Genomic DNA, 19549 nt, shown 5'->3' with positions numbered 1-19549 from the left:
AACTGAGAGTCAGGTATGGGTTGGTTCCAAGTCAACAGTATATAACTGCTAAATAACCAGCTACTGACACTATATAAAAGCACAGCTCTATTTTAAAACACACAGGAACATCACAAGTTGGAAATGACTTGCTGACAACTGTAATATGGTAACGCCTAACACTGCTATAGGGGCTCTGGTGGGTAGTCCATAGTGAGCTGAGCTGCTAACTCTAAACAAAGCTGTGCCTCTCTGCTAGTCTCATCTACCAGCAGGAAACAAGATGGGCAATCTCCTCCCACGTGATTTATAGCCTTGGAAAAACCTTCAGGGAGGCCAGCTAGCCATGAGTCAGTTCCAACTCAACAGCAATGAACAAAACAGAACCGAATGAGCCTTGCTACAGATCAAATGGCTTGACTAGTTTCACAACGAAGGGGAGTAGGCTGGGAAGGATGTCCTTGCTGAAGAGGCAGCTGCTGCAAAGATCGGTCACCTTTTTGCCTGAGAACACTGGCACAAGTTGTCTCTTATTTCAATTTCCGGTTCTGGATTTTCTTAAAGTTGCTCCAAATGGAATAGTATAGGAGACTAATCGGCAATCCTAATGAAAACCCTGATGCATCTAGAATGATGGATGCAAGAACTGGCTCAATTCTGAACAGAGAATTTCACTGTAATAGATCATCAAATGCTCACAACTATGAAATGGACACCATCATTCTTAACCTTACAGAGATGGGGAAGGTGTGATGGATAAGGACACACAATGGGTTTGGTGACAAAGTCAGGATTCAAGGCCGATTGACCCTTACTCCCTCACACACACATCTGTGAAGAATGGTTTTAGGGGGCTTGACTGTGAAGGCACAGTTAAGTGTACAAGCACAAGGTTTCCTTCCCTGGGAAATCACGTGGCCTGCTCAAGAGAGGAGAAAATGCAGGCCAGGCTGAGCTGCGGGGTGATGTACCTCCCTGCTGGCACCTTAGCTGCCCTTTCTGTGCACTAATTCTTCCCTGTACCCTCACTGGCCACCTCACTGGTCAGGAGAGGAAGAAAGGGGATTCTATTAGGCCAGGACAGAAAGAGTTGACTAGCACAGGGAGAGCAGAGGCTTGCTCCTGAGCTCCCTCTGGTGGATGAAGGCCAGAGGCCGGAAGTCACTGAGGACACAGCAGGACTAAGTCAACAAATCTTTATTATACTGCTGCAAAGTCACTGGGAAGAGGCCATAATGCTGGACACACCTGTGAGGAAGAGACGGGGAGATCAAGTTAGTGCGGAAAGAATGGGAGAGACACCTCCAGCCATTAGCCACCAACCACAGGTCTCAAACTTCTGTATAGCATAAACCTTTGTCCTTTTTCGGCACTGCACTGCCAAGCAAAGGCATGGAGTTCAAATCCTCCAGCTGCTTTGAGGGAGAGATACAATTGACAGCCTCTGAAAACCGGTTGCAAGGTCAGCTATAGGTTGGTTCTGACTCCTTGGTACGTAAGTTCTAAACCACCAGCTACTGACACTCCAGAGCACAACGGGGGTTCTCCAAAGCTGACACTACAAAGTGTAACATAAAGGCAGTTGGGTAGTAGTTAAAACTACTTAACATCTCTGTGCATCAGTTTCCCCACCTGACAAACGGGGATGAGAATCACATCTAGATAGATGATTGGATGGTTGTCAAGATTAAGTAAATATTAAATGTGATGTGCTATTTGCAAGATCCTCCAAGCACAGGCTGTGGGCCTCTTCACTACAGACCCAGTTCAAGTGAATCCTCACAGGGAACTCCAGCTCACAAGTGAGGTTCCCCTGTCTCCAAGTTCAGCACTGTTCCTCAACCAAGTACATCCTCAGCTGGTTTGCACTGAGAAGCCACACTGTCCAATACACACCTTTAAAACATTAACATCTCACCAAGAGAGCAGAAAGAAGAACCAAAGCCCCAGGGAAATGATCCCTGTCCCCTGGTCTGACTGAAAGTAACAATGACTAACAATTGTTGAACTATGTAATTGGCTCTTTGCAAACTGTTACACATTAATCATCTTACCTTAACTTACAATAATGGCCCCAACCTTAGAGGGATGGAGTGAGGTTCCAATCACTCAATCAGTAAGGAATTCTACAATATTTGTTGTAATAATGATCGTTGTCATCCTCATTTTTTTAGATGAAGAAACTGAGGCACAGGGAAGTACTGTTACAAAGTCCTGAAAGAAAGAGTTCCCAGCTCCCTCAGCGTGCACAGTTAAGCATTCTGTCATTTCTCAGAGAATGCCAGCACTGAGGACCTAAAAATCCTGAGGATAAAAGACAGATCCCTTCACTACATTAGACCCAGTAATGGAGTGGGGACACCATGCAGGGCAGGACCTAGGCCTCAAAAGTCCAGGGAAGGACACGTAGCACCCCTATATTCTCCCACCCTGGCAAACAGGCCTCTGGGAGGTCAGTGACATCTGGAAGTTACAAATTTCCTGGCCTTGCGTAAGTATATTTCTATCCAAGTGCTTTGGGCTTTGGCTCAAGTCTCAGTTGCAGGGTGTCTTCCCTCAACCCCGCACAGGCCCTGTAGCCTGAGACTTCAGGCCCCCACTCACTGTCAAAGTCAATCTTCTCCACAATGTTCTTGGGCTTAATGCTCTCTTCTTGGCTACAGATGAAGATCTGGCCCGACTCATTGGCGCTCCAGCCATACTTGCTCATCCACACCTTGAGCTGGCTGTCTGTAGGGACACAGGGTAACACAGGGACTTTGCTTACCCTAACCCACTGTCCCAGGAGGCTGTGGGCCAAGAGAACTGACCTGTGAGATTACGGCACCCTCGGGCCTCACTGCTGCAGATCAGACCAACAGAAGTCACCAGCATCTTCTACTCGGCTAGGGTTGTCCTGACTGGCAGCCAAAGGGAGCTTTTATCATTTTCTCCTATTTAATATGGCAGCACTTTTGCCTTCACTTATTTTTAGGCGCAGTATTTTTTACTTTTCTGCTTTTCTACACAGTCCACATGAAATTGTTTCCAAACTCTCACGCTATCATTTCTAGCCGCTTGCATCAAGTTTGAGAACTCCTTTGTGGTTCCTTTTTGTCCTTAGAAAATACACATGGCTAGAGCATTATGCTCAGTTACCTGAAATAACTTTTTTTCTGTCTGAGTGCTATCAACTTAACGTAATTCCACCCAGTTGCTTTTCTTTACTCAGTTTAAGATATGTGCAGGATTGGGCAGGGTTTCACTCTACTGTCCATAAGGTTTCATGAGCTGGAGTCAAACGGAGGGCAGCTGCCAACAAGGCCTGTGGGAGCCTGTTCTAATGGCATTGCACATTTTGAAGATGTGTACCAGCTACCTGAGGAGAGAGAGCAACAGGCATAATGCCTGACCCAAAGTACCGGCTATAAGTTGGGGAAATATGTCTGGTTGTTATCTAAAACAAAAAAGAAACTAAGCTAAAAGCTATGTGGACCAAGTGAGGAAACACGTATGAGAAGGTTCTCAGAGAAGTTTTACCCCCAAGACCAGATGCTCCCCCTTGTTACCACTCTTCCCCAAAACAGTAATTTCCCTTCTTGCATCCCATTCTCCCTACCTCCAAACAAGCAAATTTTTTTTCCTTTTTAGAAAGATTTTAAAAACACAAATGTGAACCCTCCAATGACTCTCTCAATTCCATTATCTCTGCTGTCCCAGGATGTCTGTCTCACTGAGCGTGATCCTCAGTGCACTCCTCCCCACCTCTGCCCCCTCTGTAAGCTGCCTCATAGATGAACATATTAATCTATTTGCTCTACTACCTTCATGAGAACAAAGCTGAGTTGTCTCTGGTGATGGGTTTTTTTTAACAAGTAGTTAAAATTTTAATACACTTAGGTATTGACAATTTTTTTTTTAAATTATTTGTGTGTGTGTGTACTGTCAAATCAGATTTGACTGGTACAGGACAAAAATTTTTAAAAATCATCATTCAACATCAGTTTTCAAATGAATATTTAAAATTGTACTAAATTTTGCAAATGTAATTTTTCTTAATATTTCATTTCACTATTAATCTAACCCTTAAAGTCGATAAAATGGTCTTATTTCAACTTTAGGAATCTCTGTTTTGCTCATTAGTGTGTGCCAGGACCTGGAATAAGATCTGGCACTCAGAATTAGGCAACAAATGACCCAAGATCTCTCCTAAGAAATATATGATGGTTAAGACTATATGTCAACATAGCCATGATTCTCTCTAAGTATAATAAAATAATCCTAGGTGTTATAAATAGGTCAATTGGTATGCCGTCAATTCCTGGGGACTTGTTTTTTACCAATTACGACACTGAGTAGGACCTGAGGCACTTGCTGCAGAAGTCAAGGACTGCAGCCTTAAATATGGATTAAAGTGCAACATCAAGAAAACAAAGATTCTTACTACTGGGCCAGGAATTGGCAGCATCATGACAGACAGTGAAGAGACTGAGATTGTTAACAGCTTCAGTTTGCTTGGTCAATCAACACTCTTGGTACCAGCAGCCAGGAAATCAAAAGACAAATTGTATTGGCAAAGTCTGTTGTCAGTGACCTCTCCAGAGTTCTGAAGAGCAACAATGTCAGTCTGGAGACTAAAGTGCACCCAATCAAGGCCATGGTCTTCACAATTACTTGCTATGCATCTGAAAGCTGGACGACTAGGGATGATACAAGAATTAAGGCCTTTGAGCTGTGATGCTGGAGAACAAATAGGTTCGACCTAGAGAGGGTGAAACCAGGCTGCTCCTTGGAGGCAGGGATTCTGAAGCTTCGTCTGATGTACTTTAGGCTTGCTACAAGGTGAGATCAGTCCTTAGAGAGGGACATCATATGTGGGAGGATGGAAGGACAGCTCAAGAAATGAAGACCCCGGATGAGATGGACTGACTATGGTAATGGGGGTAGATAGAGCAGGGTTCATAGCATCGCTATGAGTCACAAGCAACTTGATGGCACATAACAATAGGTGTTATAAATTCCAACCTCTTTGATGCTCTATGATTCCCTAGGGGAGCTCTTGTGGCCTAATGTTAAGAAGTCACACTGCAATCCCAAAGGCACATGGTTCAAATCCACCTGCCGCTCCACAGGAGAAGGATGCATAAACTTCTGTGAAATTTACTACCTCTGAAAACCTGCTGGAGGATCAGCTATGAGTTGTTTCTGCACACAACATGATACTCTGGTAACTCAGTGGTAAGAAATTGTACTGCCAACCCAAAGGCACGTGTTCTGAATCCACCAGCTGCTCTGCAGGAGAGAGACGGACAATCTCTTCCTGTGCAATTTATTGCCCCCGAAACCCTGCTGACTTGCTGTAGGGATGCTATGAGTTGACTGCCTCTCAAGGGTACAAAACAACAAAGAAGCTAATGAAGTCGGATTGTGTAATTACAGGATCAGCACAATCTAATGAAGGGATGCCTCCTCACGAGGTGTATGGACTCTCTGGCCTAGCTGGAGAGCTTCTGGTCCAATCAATCCTGCTTCTAGCTATCTGGTTCGTGATCTCAAGACGTGAACCAGCAGCCTGCCATCCTTGCAGACTTTGGATTTGCGAGCGTCTGAAGGCTGTAGACTGCGAGCCTGCTCCCTGGCAACCCATGGACTCCTCAGCCTCTGAAGGTGACAATCTCCAAAGCCAGCAGTCCACCTGCCTGCCAGATGTCTCTCTCCTGAGTTCTGATCTACAGACCTGGGACTTGCTAGCTTCTACAAGCACATGGGCCATTCCTTTGAAATCTTTCTAGACACATACATGTACATACATTCTTCACAGGTTTTGCTTCTCTGGAGAACCCAGCCCAAGGCAGAACGATGTGTTACACCAACCGGGATCTCCCTAGGACAGGAGCTTCACTAATGGTAAAGCATGGATGAGTCCAGTGGGCCAATCCACTGCCCATCACCATCCCTAAGCTCTGGTGACTTGCACAGGGGACCTAGAGAAGACTTTACCTGTCAGATCCCCGAGCATCTCAGCCAGCAGCCAGCGGTCAATATGTTGGTAAGTAATGCCGACGACGTGGCAAATAACTGTGTGGATCAGACAAAAGCCAGTGAGAAGGCTTCTCCTACAACCCTACTCCTCCCACCCCTCACTCCTTCTCCCAGGGAGCAGAGAGCGGCTTACATTTCCGGACAGAGTCTTCAAAGCCTGTAATGCCCTCCAAGAGGTCCATGTTCTCATCCAAGGCTTGCTGTGAGGGAATGAAAATATTCATAAAGATGTCAGCATTAATAATAGCAGCTAACATTTCAACATTTACCTCACAGGCCAGGCCTTTTTCTGTTATAACCCTTTAACTGTGGTTAGAGAGGACACTAAGGCTTAGAGCGGCGGAGTGATTTGTCCAAGCTCACAGAGCTGGGTAGAGGTGAGTCACCTGCACCTCTCCTTCAACCTGTCTTACTCAACGTGTCAGTCAAAGCCCCCACCGTGGCCCTGAGACCTCCCTGATCTCATCTGCCCGTCACCTCTGTGAGCTCACTGCCTCCTCCTTGTCCCCTTGCTCATCGTGTTCCAGCTACTTGGGCTTCCTCAGTGCTCCTCAAACAAGACAGGGACAATCCTGCCACAATACCATCTTCATCACCAACCAAAAGAGGTCCCTCCGGCATTAGAGGGAGGATGAACAGCCCCCCAGGATACTGAAAGAGTATATAGTGGAAGGGGAGGAGATAGCCAGGAGAGCAGTCGCCTTGGATGAAGAACGCTGTCTGGAGCAGAGCATGCTCACTTGTCTCCGAGGCAGCTAACAGAGCAGCCCAGACGTCTGATATAGCATGTGGAAGTGACTGAGGATCTCGCCAAGGGCAGTTTCAGGGGCGTGTATGGGAGGTAGGAGGTGGGCAGCCATCAGTCTGCAGGGAATGAGTTCAACTAAGCAGGGAGGGAAGAGAGAGTAAGAGCCAACATGTCCCAGGAAGAGGGCGAACAAATGCTCTTGATTACTCCACCACTGAGGGATTATCAGGATGTGAGAATGTAGGTTTAAAAACAAGAAGAGTCCTAGGCAGATTAGGACAGGTGGTCCCCATACTCAGGAGAGCGATTTTACGAAGTGCAGAGGGGGTGGCAGCTGAAGGTGGAGGACAAGGGTCAATTTCCCTGTTACCTTAAGAGAACTGCATATTAAATGTGCCACTGGCATGACAGGAATAGCTCAGAATGTTAAGGGAAGCAAGGAGAGCTTAAATGGGTGAAGGAAGGGGACCCAGCAAACCTTGGAAGGGTGGCTTTACACAATCCCCTCTCCCAGGACTAAAGCTGCAAGCAGCATGTGAAGACCAGAGACAAGAGAAAGTGCAAGCTGTGCTTTGATTGCGTCTATGTTCCCACGAAGTAAATCAAGGTGAGACGGGCAAGAGACAAGAAGATGTGAAAAGACCAGTCAGTTAAGCTGAACAGACAAAGTGGGCGAGGAAGCCAGACTGCTAGGAGGGCGGAAGGCCAGGTGGACCCTAAGGGAGTGATACACTCAAGGTGGGTGTTTCTCTAGCTGCAATCACAATGCAGGCAGGTGTGGAAGGGACAGGGAGTTGGGCCCCACAGGGCTGCTCTGCTGGGCAAGTGTGACTGGAGGGGAGGGAGAGAAGAACTGGAAGATTTATTCTCATAAGGAGAAGGGATGTGAGGACAGGAACAGATCACACGCGAGAATATCGAGTAAAGATATTCTTGTTCAAAAGTCCCACACGTGGGCTGGGAAGCCAGGAAGAGCTGTCAAGGGGTAGAAATGTGCATAATTTAAAACAACTATGAGATATCATCTCACCCCAGTCAAAATAGCAAAATTTAACAGAACATCAAGCAACAAATGCTGGCGAGGTTGTGGAGAAACTGGAACCCTGATTCACTGTTGGTGGGAGTGTAAAATGGTGCAACCCCTGTGGAAAGCAGTGTGGCGCTTTCTCAAAAAGTTGCAAATAGAGATACCATTTGACCCAGCAATTCCACTACTGGGAATATACCCTGAAGAGACCATAGCTGACATCCAAGCAGATATATGCACACCCATGTTTATTGCAGCTTTGTTCACAATAGCAAGGAGTTGGAAACAACCTAAGTGCCCAAAAACAAACGAATGGCTAGAGAAGCTGTGGTATATTCGCACAATGGAATACTATGCTGCATTAAAAAACAAGGAACTCATGCAATATTATTCAAAATGGTTGACTCTGGAGAACATTATGCTGAGTGAAATATCCCAGTCACAAAAGGATAAATATTACATGATGCCACTGTTGTAGAATGGGACTGTCCTTGGGGTTGGGGAGAGACTGAGTAAGATGGGTTCAATAATGTATACTGCACTGAAACAGAGGAGGGAGAAAACTGTTTAAAAGAGATCTATGACTAGGTACTTCTGTCATCACAGGAGTCTAGAGCGAGGGCTACATGGTGGAGGGGACCTGGGGGCGGGTTTGTAAAACAATGAAAGAATCCTTTCTTTTACTTTTCCATAATTTTTGACTCATGTACTTATAACTTGTTAGTCAAATTTGTGTCTTCTAGGTTGCAACACCCCCATGATACATCTTCAAGGATATGAACATGTACAGCCAAGCACAATCAATAAGAGTGCATCTAAATTCCAAAATCAATTTCCATAATAGTCTATGTGTTTCCTACTGCCAAAGGGGCCCTTTAGAGTAGTGAGAGAAGATCTTCACCCTGAAACCCACAGCGTCCCTTTTCAGCAGGAAGTAGCTAAGAGAATACGCCATCCCCTTTTCCTTATGAATCAGGGTAAAGTCTCTCTCAGGGAGGAGGGATAGAGAATGGCAAAGGACACACCAACAAAGGAGATTAATCAGAACTGACTTTGACAAGCACTGAGGCAATTGGACAATTAAAACAGACATTCGGATGGCGGGGAAGAAGAACAAACTGGGGAGGAGGGTGGAGAGAATGGTGCAGCAATGAAGGAGTGAAAGCCCAGAATCCCTGTGAATGTTCATTGAAACTAATAAAATTTAATAATAATAAAAAAAAAGAAATGTGCATAATTCACAATGGGTGTCTACTACCCTACCAGCGTGAATGCATGTAGTCTTATTTAAAATTCATGGTAGCGTGTGGGCGGCAGGGAGAGAATCATCATCTTATCAGTGAGAATAAATCCAAGAACACCAGTGATCCCAAACACCAGCCAGTGCTCAGAATGATCTGAGATCATGTTAAAAATCCCACAGCCCACATGACATCCAGATTCAGTGAGGGAGTACACAGAGATCAGCAGCTCTGAAAGTTCCTCAAGAGTTTCACAGTCAGGCAAGAAGCTGCCCTGCAATCTGAAAGGCACACGGTTCAAATCCACCGGATGCTCTGCTGGAGAAGGAGGGACAATCTTCTCCTGTGCCAGTCAGATCCAATTTGATGGTATACAACAAGAAAAAGGTGTGGGGAAGGAGGGGGGAAAAAAAGAGTTTCATGCAATGAGCTTTGATCGTGGGGGCTGCTGCTGACACCCAAAAAGTGAGCATGTACATGGAGAAAAAAAGTTTCATGCGTTGAGCTTTGATCGTGGGGGCTGCTGCTGACACCCACAAAGTGAGCATGTGCATGGTCACGATCGGCAGTGCTGGGGTGAATGCCTGTCCAGGGGCTTCAGGAAGGGGAGGGAGCTGCAGGACAAGGGACATCCTCAGTGAGGGTACAAAACTCTGGGCAGAGCAAGAAAAGGAGATTGTTCAGAGAATGGGAATAGAATGGGAAGCTTTTGCTTTTTTTTAAATTTTTTTTTTCTTATGGAACACTTCTTGCTGATCTTCTCTGTATCGTTCCACTTTCCAATTTTAGTATATGTGCTGCTGAAGCGAGCACAGCTTTTGCTTATGACAGATGGCAAATACCAGGGGACAAGAAGGAAGGATGCAAAGGAGGGAGGGATGCGAGAGAAATCAGCTCGACCCTTGGGGCCTAGGGAGGATCTGGGAGCCTGGCTCTGCAGGATGACAGCTCCACATCACATGTGCAACACACTAAGCACAACCCCCCCAAAAATCAGAGGTACCTAACCGTCTACTTGGCACAGCTCAACCCTGCTGACTCTGGGCCCACCCAACCTATCCCTCAACCCAAGAAAAATTACCCAAAAGGCCTGGAAGTGGCAGGTCTCCAGCAGGTCTCCGAGGTAGAGTATCTGTCGGATCGGCCGTTCTTCTTGCTGGGAGGAAGTGTTAAGGGGAAATGGCCTGGAATCTGAGAAGGGTGGTGCTGGGTCCTAGATCAGTCATTCTCACTCCTTTCTTCTAAAGGTCCAGCTCAGAAAACCAACTGGAAAATGAAGCCATCTTTTTTCTTTCATGTAAGTAAGGAAGAGGACGGGGGTCTGCCACAAGCAGTGTACTGGTCAAAGATGAGAAATCACCTAAGGGCCAGCAAGGGAGATGCTGGAATGAACTCTGGGGCATCCATGAACTGGGATTGTCAACTGCTGGCATTGATAGGGAAACCCAACAATATGAATAAATCAAACTGCAGACAATGTGCCTAAATTCTCGCTGTTTGGGTATGGGGAAAGATGCATGTATATAAACACTCACCCATGTTTTCATTACAAGAATTACCTGGGAACAGTACCCAAGAACTGCAAGCAACTCTTACCTCCAGAGAATGGAAGGGTAGCCCTGGGACAAGTGGCAGAGGAACACTTGCTTCTTGGGGTGTACTTCTTTGATGCCCTTCCATACTTTTTAAATTGTGTATGGTTTGGTGGTTTTGTGTTTTGTTTTTTCAAATGCCATTAAAACAAAACTGCTGTCCTGTGGGGCCTCCCAGGTCCCAGCCTCCATCCTCTCCTGTCTCTTAAACCAGTGGCTCCTTTCTTGGTTGAGAGCTGTTAGGGGAATCTGTCTAGAGGATATATCTACCTCTATCACTCTGGGCATGGTTTCCCAGGGCCCTTTCAGAGTCTGACTGCACTGTAGTTTACAATCTATGCAAGGCTATGCTCAACTTCCTCTAATGTCTCTAGAAGCTAACCTGTTCTTTCTTTCCAGGATACTCTACATATCGTTCCATGTGCCTGGACCACCCTTTCCTAGCTTTTCATCCACTAGATGTTCCCTCCTCCAGGCAGCTTTCCCAAACCTCCAATCAGGATCAGGTGTTGGACTCCCCAGGCCCAATATTCTGGGCTATAGCCGACAGAGACCTGTTTCCTCCATTTGAACCACGAACTGCATAAGGACAGGGTTCTGGCCTGGGGTAGGCAGTTACTGTTCCTGGATGAATTGATGTCCAGTTCCCTGAGATTCATCTACTTCCCCTCCCTACAAGCCCTGGTCCCCAGAGCTGGAAGGATACATGTGCTTGGTCAATCATACACTTGCACAAAGTGAAGTCAGTGTGAGGCAGGTTGGTGAGGGCTTTCAGCAGGATCTGAGCAGTGACTGTGGTCTGAAAGAAGGCTGGGTTGAACTGGTACCTAAGGAGAACAAGAGACACAGTGTCAGTGGCACCTCCAGGTCTCTGAGCAGGCAGCAGGCAGGCTGTCTTCTTCTTCGGTCACATCAAGCTCTGGAGTTTGGGAGGTGGCCATGTTGAGGCTCTAATCTCAGCTCCACTACTTTCTGGCTGTAAATAGGAACATTTAATTCTCACAGTCATTCAATGAGGCACTTATTGTTAGAAGAGATTCATACATTAGAATTTATGTTAGGTGCTGTTGAGTTCATTCTGCCTCACAGCAACCCTAAACACAGAATAAAACACTATTTGGTGCTATGCCATCCTCTCAATCATTGCTATGTCCATCCACTGTTGTAGCCACTGTGCAAATCCATTCTACTGAAGGTTTTTCTCTTTCTCACAGACCCTCTATTTTACCCACCTGGTATCCTTCCCCAGGGACTAGGGCCTCCTGGTAACATGCTGAGAGCATGTGAGATATCATCTCACTATTCTTGTTTTTAAGGAGCATTCTGGCTCCAATTCTTCAAAAATATGTTTGTTCTTTCATGGGACAGTCTACATCCTTCCCCAGTACCATATCTCAAAGACATCAATTCCTTTTTCAGTCTTATTATCATCCAGCATTTACATGCTTGAGGCAACGGAAAACATGATGATTTGGGGGAAATGCATCTTAGTCCTCAAAGTGACATCTTTGCTTTTTAACATTTTGAAGAGATTTTTTTGACAGCATATTTACCCAAAGCATCATTTAATTTTCAGGCCATTGGATTCACTGTGAATCCAACTTTGACTAAATCTTCGACAGCTTTAACTTTTTCTATTTATCCTTTTATTATTGTCCAATTGTGATTTTTATGTTGACGTCTGGTCCATATTGAATGCTGATATTCATTAGCAAGTCTTTCAAATGCATACAGCTTTCAGCAAGCAAGGCAGTGTGATCTGTATACTGCAGGTTAATGATTCTGCCTCTCATCTTAATGACACATTCTTCTTCCTGCAGTCCAGCTTCTTGGGTTAACGGCTAAGCATGGACTGTACACTGTCGTTACTAGGTGCTCACTGTAACTTATAACTCACAGACCTAAACTTCCAGTGCCGTTCTCACCATCGCTGACACGCTTGAGCCCATTTTCCAATGCGCCAATCCATATCGCTGAGGGACCTCCTCCCTTTCTCCGGTCCTCCACCTTTCCCAGGATGGTATCTTTTCCCAAGGACTGATCTCTTCTGACAACCTGTCCAAAGTACACATGAGATGATGTTTCACCATCCTTGTCTCTAAGGAGCACCTGGTCAAACTTTCTCCAAAACATAAGTTTCTTCTTTTGTCAGTACATGAAATATTTAGTCATCTTCTCCAAAGTACAATTCAAAAGCAACAACTCTTCTGTCATTCAAAGTCCAATTTTTTTGAATTGTCGCACATTTTACCCTCCTCCCTTCCCCCAGTTCATTTTTTAAAAATGGATAATTAAAAAAATTTTAATTTTGCCTTTAACGAAAGTTTACGAGAAGTTAGATTTTCATTCATTAATTGTTGTACATTTTACCCCCCTCTCCCTCCCTCCCCCAGTTCACTTTTTTAAAAATTGAGATTTTAATGAAAATTTATAAAGAACTTGGATTTCCATTCATTCACTGTTACACATTTTCCTCCCCAGTTAGTTTTGTCCTTTGGGGAAAAAAAGTTCTTTCATTGTCATACAGCATCCCCTGTCCGACCACTTTACTATGTAGCTCTTATTCTGGACTCTTATCATACCAATAATCCCTAATCATATATTCCTTTTATACAGTTCTCTCCCTGTTTGCTTAGTTTCCCAACTCCCATGTGAGTCCTGCTTTATAACAGTGGCTCTATGCAGTATTTTTGGGGTTTTTTTGTGACTGAGGTATTTCACTAAGCATAATGTCCTCCAGGGTCCCCCATGTTGTATAATAGTTCATGAGCTGTTTTTCAGTGCTGCATAATATTTCATTGTGTGAATTTACCACAGCTTTTCTAGCCATTCGTTTGTTGATGGGCACTTGGCTTTTTTCCTTTCTCTTTGCTATTCTGAACAAAGCTGCAATAAACATGGGTGAGCATATATCTGCTTGGGTGGCAGTTCTGGTTTCTTTAGGGTATACTCCAAGTAGTGAAACTGCTGGCTTAAATGGAATTTCTATTTCCAACTTTCTGAGAAAGTGCCATACTGCTTTCCATAGTGGTTGTACCATTTTACATTCCAACCAATGGTGGAAAAGAGTTCCAGTTTCTCCACAACCTGGCCAGAATTTGTTGTTTGCTGCTCTGTTGAATTTTGCTATTCTCACTGGGGAGAGATGATATAGTTGTTTTGAGTTCATTTTTTTAAAAATTAATTTTAATGAAAATTTACAGAGACTTAGGATTTCCATTCATTTATTGTTGCACTTTTCTCCCTGCCCACCCCCTCCCCCCAATTTCGCTCTTCTCTTTGAAATGTAAAAGAAAAATTCTTTCACTGTTATACAATCCCTCCCCAAGTCCACTCCAAGCGCCTTCATTCTGGACTCGTCATGACAGTAATACCTAATCATATATCTCTTTTAAACAGTTCTCTCTCTCATCTGTTTCAATGCATTATATATTATATAAGGATTATACATTATTTATCCCCTCCTCTTTCTCTGCCTTCCCTCAACCCCAATGTCAGGCCCATTGCAATATTTTTACAACTATGCAACATCTGTCGTTTTAAGACTGACTGAGATATTTCACTCAGTATAATGTCCTCCAGGGTCACACTTTTTTTTTAAGTTAGACCATTTTATTATAAACATTTTGAGAATATATTTACATTTTTTTTCTTTGTTTTCTTTTTCCAAGAGTTGTCTCCAAGGTCCCTTAGGGCAACCTGTACATGCAACAGGCTGCATACACTACCAAAGAGTTGCTGTTTGCAGCCATTGCACACCGGCCCCCACAGAAAAGAAGGACGGTCGGCTTAATTAGCTGCTGAACATTTTGAGAATATAAACTGATTTTTATCAGGACTCTGAACATTTTAAAACCATATTTAATCTAAGTTTATTATTATAAAGCATTTCATTTTCCACTGCAAGTTAAAGCTAACAAAGAATCTAAATTGCTTCATATAGAAAACTAATATACCCAAAACTATCCCATTAAAACTAAAGTATATCCAGCCAAGAAAGAGTCTGCAAGTCTATTAACCCTCCAGAATGACTCTTCTATCACAGCAATTAAATTAATAAAGTCCAGAGTCATTCTGATTAGGAAAATGACATAGAAGAAAAATGTAATGATGTTTTTAGAAAGAGTAATCGCTTTTCTTCTCAACTGGAGAAGAAACACATGAAAATACTTTCTATTCACCTGGTCTTCATTAGATGTTAAAGTACTGGCTCATGTAAGGGAAAAAAATGTATAGAACAATCACCTCATGAAACAAACAAACAAAAACCTCATTCAACTATTTCCCCCCAAATTCAATCTCAGAAGAAACAAGTCAATGGCTTCAAAATCCAAGGACAGACAGGTCCCATAGCATCTCTTCATCTGTCTTTTCTTGGCCTTGAGTTTTCTTGTCTTACACTTCCGTTCCTCCTTCTTAGAGAGCAGACTTCTCAGTGGTTTTTCTCCTTTTGAGTCTTCAGGTTTTCGGCACTGACACTATTTCCAGATCTGTTTGCTTTTCTTGGATGCTCTTTGTTTACTGAGTCTGTTTCCTCACAACTCTTCTTATACTTGGGCTGCTCCTTCTCTTACTTTTCTCTGTCCTTCACATGGTACCTCTGTTTTCCGGTGCATTTCTCTACGACTGGCTTGGTGGGCAGTGGTACTGTTTTCTGAGAGATGCTTGTAAATGTCAGATTCTCCAGTGTATGAGCCACAATGACAGTCTTGCTAAGGTTCAGGGGCAATGGCTTTCCTGAGGAACAGTCCCTGGAGAGTTTATGGCAGCTTGGAGGGTCTAGCTTCATTCGACTGCCAAAAGCTGGAAGGCAGTGAGGTAACTGGTTCTCCAGCATTTGTGGAATATTGTATGGTCTTGGGAATTAAGCCTAGACAGTTTCATACGGGAGTCTCTGATCAGACATTCTTTATCTGGGTCTGGAATCAACTTCTTTGTACCCAAAGGTTCCCAAATAGACTTCTTTCATTTTTCTGAGACAAGTCTTTGGCTCTAAACCTCTGGCCTTCTGTACTTTTATATAATCTTCAAGTTCATCTTGGAAAGAATCATAGGTCTTTGAACGCTGCATTAGGCTGACAACAGGAGATTATCCTTCCCAGAGTCAAAACACAAAATGTGATCCTATTTGTTTATTGATGACATCAGTATCTCACTATGAATTTCCCACAGTGCCACTGTGGAATAACTTGTCTAAGGGAAGTGTCTATATCTACCGTTCCCCCCTAACCCCCACCCTGCCAGCCATGAGCTAGGCAGGGAGGAGGTGGCAGAGAGGCAGGAACAGCCACAGCTGCTGCCACCGCCGCTGCCGAGTAGGTGGGGCAGAAAGAGGAGACCAGGGTCACCCATTTTGTATAGTATTTCATGAATTCCTTGTTTTTCAATACAGCATAATATTCCATTGTGTGAATATACCACGGCTTCTCTATCCATTCGTTTGCTGATAGGCACGTGGGTTGTTTCCAATTCTTTGCTATTGTGAACAAAGCAGCAATAAACAAAAGTGTGCAATGAGTTCACTATTTAAAAAAAAATTCACTGCAATCCCAGAGATATGTGGTTCAAATCCACCAGATGCTCTGCTGGAGAAGGAGGGGCCATCTCTTCCTGCACCAGTCAGATCCAATTTGATAGTATACACACACAGAAAATAATAATAAAAAAATTTAATTCATTTTTGCACAATTAACTATCTCCACCCCGTCCCCAGTCCTCTTTGCAATGATGTACCTTATTCTGGGCTGCTGCCGTATGTATGATACCTAATCATATATTCCTTTTTAATAGTTCTTTCATTGTTCAACTTTCTGATGTGTAAGAAGCAACTGAAAATGGCTTGAATCAAGAAACATCTTAGTCTTTAGGCTGACATGATTGTTTGTCAGTACTCTTGAGGGATCCCTGACAGCAGATCTTTCCATCATTCTATTTGACTGTTATTACCATGGGTGTTGATAGTGAATCCAAGTAAACAAAATTCTTGATAATGTCAATCTTTTTTCCATCTAACACTACGCTGCCAGTGGTTAGTTTGGTAATGACTGATTCTTGGTCTAGATATAGGTTCCACAGAGCATAACCATGGAATTCCCATTCTTTACAATATTACCTATTAATAATGCATCAAGATCCAAATAATCAAATGGCTTTGCATAAAACTATAGGTATACAACTTTCTGGAATACTCTGCTTTCGGCCAAAATTTGGAGCTATGTGTTTTAAATCCTCTGTGTCCTAGTTTCTTACTCTCTTGCAAATGAGAGTAAGAACAACTCTATCTACTCCACTGGAACAATAGAGCAGTTAAATCCACAATTAACAAAAGGCAAACACTCACTGAGTAGTGGTCAGTACCAACACCCTGAACAATCTCACAATTTAAACATTACCATCCCAGTTTTACAGCTGAAAGGCCGAGGCTGTGTAATCTGCACAGATTAATTACCCAGTAGGTCACATGACAAGTAAAGTACCTGAGGAAGGGAGAACTCAAATATCTATCAACAGGAGAAAGAAAAATTACAACAGAGTCATGCACCATAGAGCAAAAATAGTGACATCAAAACTGATGGTGTTTACAGACTCAGTGCTATGCCGGAGCAGCGGGAATGAGAGGGACTCACACTACATGGTGACATCTGAGCAAAGCTAGAGCAGGCAAACATGAGCAAAGTCTATCAAGAAGGATGCAGCTGTGGTAAACTAGCGTGGAATGCCTAGTCCTAAGAGCATGAGAGAGTGCTTAAAAGGGGAACAGGGGATAAGCCTGTAAAAGCATGGGGGCAAATGCTCTGGGATCACTAGTAACACTCAAGTTTGATCAATCCATGGTGATTACAGGGATGTTTATTTTCAACTACTTGTTAAACTCCATATTCATCTTAAATATTCTCCAACACATATTTTCAACTTTTTTAACAGAACTTCCCGGGTTTCCTGGTCTTGCATATCGAGAGAAGGCACATCCTGCAGGCTAACCTTGCCCCAAGTTCCACCCCACATTGAGAGTGCCACTCTGCTGGCCAGGGGTAGAGGCAGATACTCACAGCTTCAGGACAGCGAGGTTGGCTTCCAAGTCATAAGCATTCTCCTTAGCCTGTGTCTCCACATAGCGCTCCAGGGTGGCCAGGTTCTCAGGATTGTACCTAGTGGCAGTACAGAACAGGTGAACAAAGAAGAGACGGGAGGGGAGTCTATTTGAGGCCAGGGAGACACTGTAACCTGTTCCTCCCTCCTTTCCCCTACATCTGGTACTGCCCTCACCTAATCTTAATCCACTCCATAATCTCTAATAAAATCTCTCCACATACCAAGCCTCTCTCTTGCATACACTGAAGTTCTACTGGCGCCCTGGGTCTTCTTCTAGATCCCTTCTCCATCCCTCAGTCAATCAGACCTTGTATCTCATACCTGGACACAAACATTTCTACCATCCAACTCCTTCTCTTCTTCCTAGACTCCCACTCTGGTCTTCCAGCTTCCTCCAGACTCCCAACAGGCTACTCCACCCTCCACACAATAGTCAGAAGTGTCATTCTAAAGCACAAATATATCTTTCTTCTTTTTACAATCATCATTCTATGGATCCCCAATGTCCTCCTCCCATGAATAACTGTACATTCCAGCTCAACTATTACAAATGGTTTCCAATTCATAAGAAGTACTGAGATAATCTTTTAGAACATGTGATTTTTTTTTTCTGCCTGGAACTCCCTTCTTTTGTCTTATTTTGGATTGTCTTTAAGGTCTTCCGCTAGATTTCAAAACCCTCGTTTATACCAAGTCAATCAGGCATCTCCTCCACCTCAGACTTTCAAAGTCTCTATATACTTTCCCTATCAAAGACCACACGTCGCACCATTTTGTCTGACCACTCCTGGCTGCCACTGTAACGCTTATGCGTAGTAACTTGGCCACCTCTGGACGTAAGCATCGCCAAACAACTACAAAGAGTTGGGTGTTATGACATGCAGGATCGAGAAGGGCGAGAGTAAGACAGTGAAAAGCAGAGGACGCAGAGAGAACGGAAGCGAATAATAGGTGAGGTTCTCTCTTTCCTCCAGGCCTGTGCAGTGCTGTTTCCTACGGCTCCAAAATGAACCGCCTACTTCCAGAATGACAGGGAGATCCCCCATCTCAGGACACATCCGGGGTTCTGACTCCTGAAAATCCTCTCTTCCACCCAGCTTGGCCAGAATCACTCCCTTAGACGAGACTCAGACCTGTCGATGCCCTTGAGCAACTTGCCCACGTTGGCTCTCATCTGCTCAAACACAGCCATGGATCCCGCCGCCTTCCAAACACCGGCAAACCACGAAAACAAGAGAGAGCACAAGGATCTCCCAGATAGGAAGCGGAAAAGGGAGATGACGGAAGAGGAAATACGTCACTGTTCCTGCCGGGCCCAGGAGGCCGTGGAAGGGGCGGGCCTTCCAGCCGCCGCCACGCTTTCCGGCTGCCACGTGATTTCTTCCCAGCCGGCGCAATTGGCGCGTGCGCATCTTCTCTAACTGCGCTGTACTGAGAAAAAGTTGACCCTAATGTAGCGCGCGGGCGCTTTCTCGGGCGAGAAGGTGGGGCTGAGTGTTTCCCGAACCTCGTGTGGTTCGTTCTGGGGCTCAGACGTGAGTTTACGTATTTGAGAAGCCTCTGGGTCAGAGATCGAGCACTCGTGATATACAAGAGTTGTGAGCATTATCAAGCAGTTGTGTGTGAATTTACATACTGGTGCAAGAAAACATATCAGTCACACACATCCCACACTCCAGCAGTCATGACCGTATCTCAAGGGATGTATTCTGCGAGGTTGTGCCTCCTAACCACATACCAATCTTGTGCTTCTGAGGCCAGATCATTGCTCCAGTGTCACGCTCCATCACGGCTCCCTGGGTTAGGGCCCAACAGAAACGTGCCAAGCTTCAGGGCAAAGGCAAGCAAA

The 19549-nt window shown here is 44.4% G+C and overlaps 1 protein-coding gene across 1 annotated transcript; it reads right to left on the bottom strand.

Annotated features, from left to right (window-relative positions):
* Positions 1 to 1160: 1160 nt before the first annotated feature.
* EIF3K (eukaryotic translation initiation factor 3, subunit K) lies at positions 1161 to 18910 on the bottom strand. Its single transcript, XM_006899696.1, has 8 exons — positions 18834 to 18910; positions 17658 to 17756; positions 11315 to 11435; positions 10098 to 10172; positions 6134 to 6200; positions 5959 to 6036; positions 2584 to 2709; positions 1161 to 1227 (listed from the first exon to the last, which is right to left on the bottom strand). Exons 1-8 carry the CDS (start codon positions 18890 to 18892, stop codon positions 1196 to 1198), a joined length of 657 nt encoding a protein of 218 aa, XP_006899758.1. The 5' UTR covers positions 18893 to 18910; the 3' UTR covers positions 1161 to 1195.
* Between the last annotated feature and the right edge of the window lie 639 nt (positions 18911 to 19549).

This window comes from Elephantulus edwardii, unplaced genomic scaffold, assembly GCF_000299155.1.
Source record: "Elephantulus edwardii isolate Elephantulus edwardi_28Jun2011 unplaced genomic scaffold, EleEdw1.0 scaffold00266, whole genome shotgun sequence".
NCBI classification, from domain to species: domain Eukaryota; kingdom Metazoa; phylum Chordata; class Mammalia; order Macroscelidea; family Macroscelididae; genus Elephantulus; species Elephantulus edwardii.
This window is presented reverse-complemented; position numbering and strand designations above follow the sequence as displayed.

Coding starts and splice junctions, on each gene's coding strand:
- EIF3K (XM_006899696.1), bottom strand. CDS start 18,892: ATGGCTGTGTTTGAGCAGATGAGAGCCAACGTGGGCAAGTTGCTCAAG. Junction 6,037..6,133: donor TGAAGACTCTGTCCGGAAAT/GTAAGCCGCTCT, acceptor TGATCCACACAG/TTATTTGCCACGTCGTCGGC. Junction 2,710..5,958: donor GATGCTCGGGGATCTGACAG/GTAAAGTCTTCT, acceptor GTGTCCCTACAG/ACAGCCAGCTCAAGGTGTGG.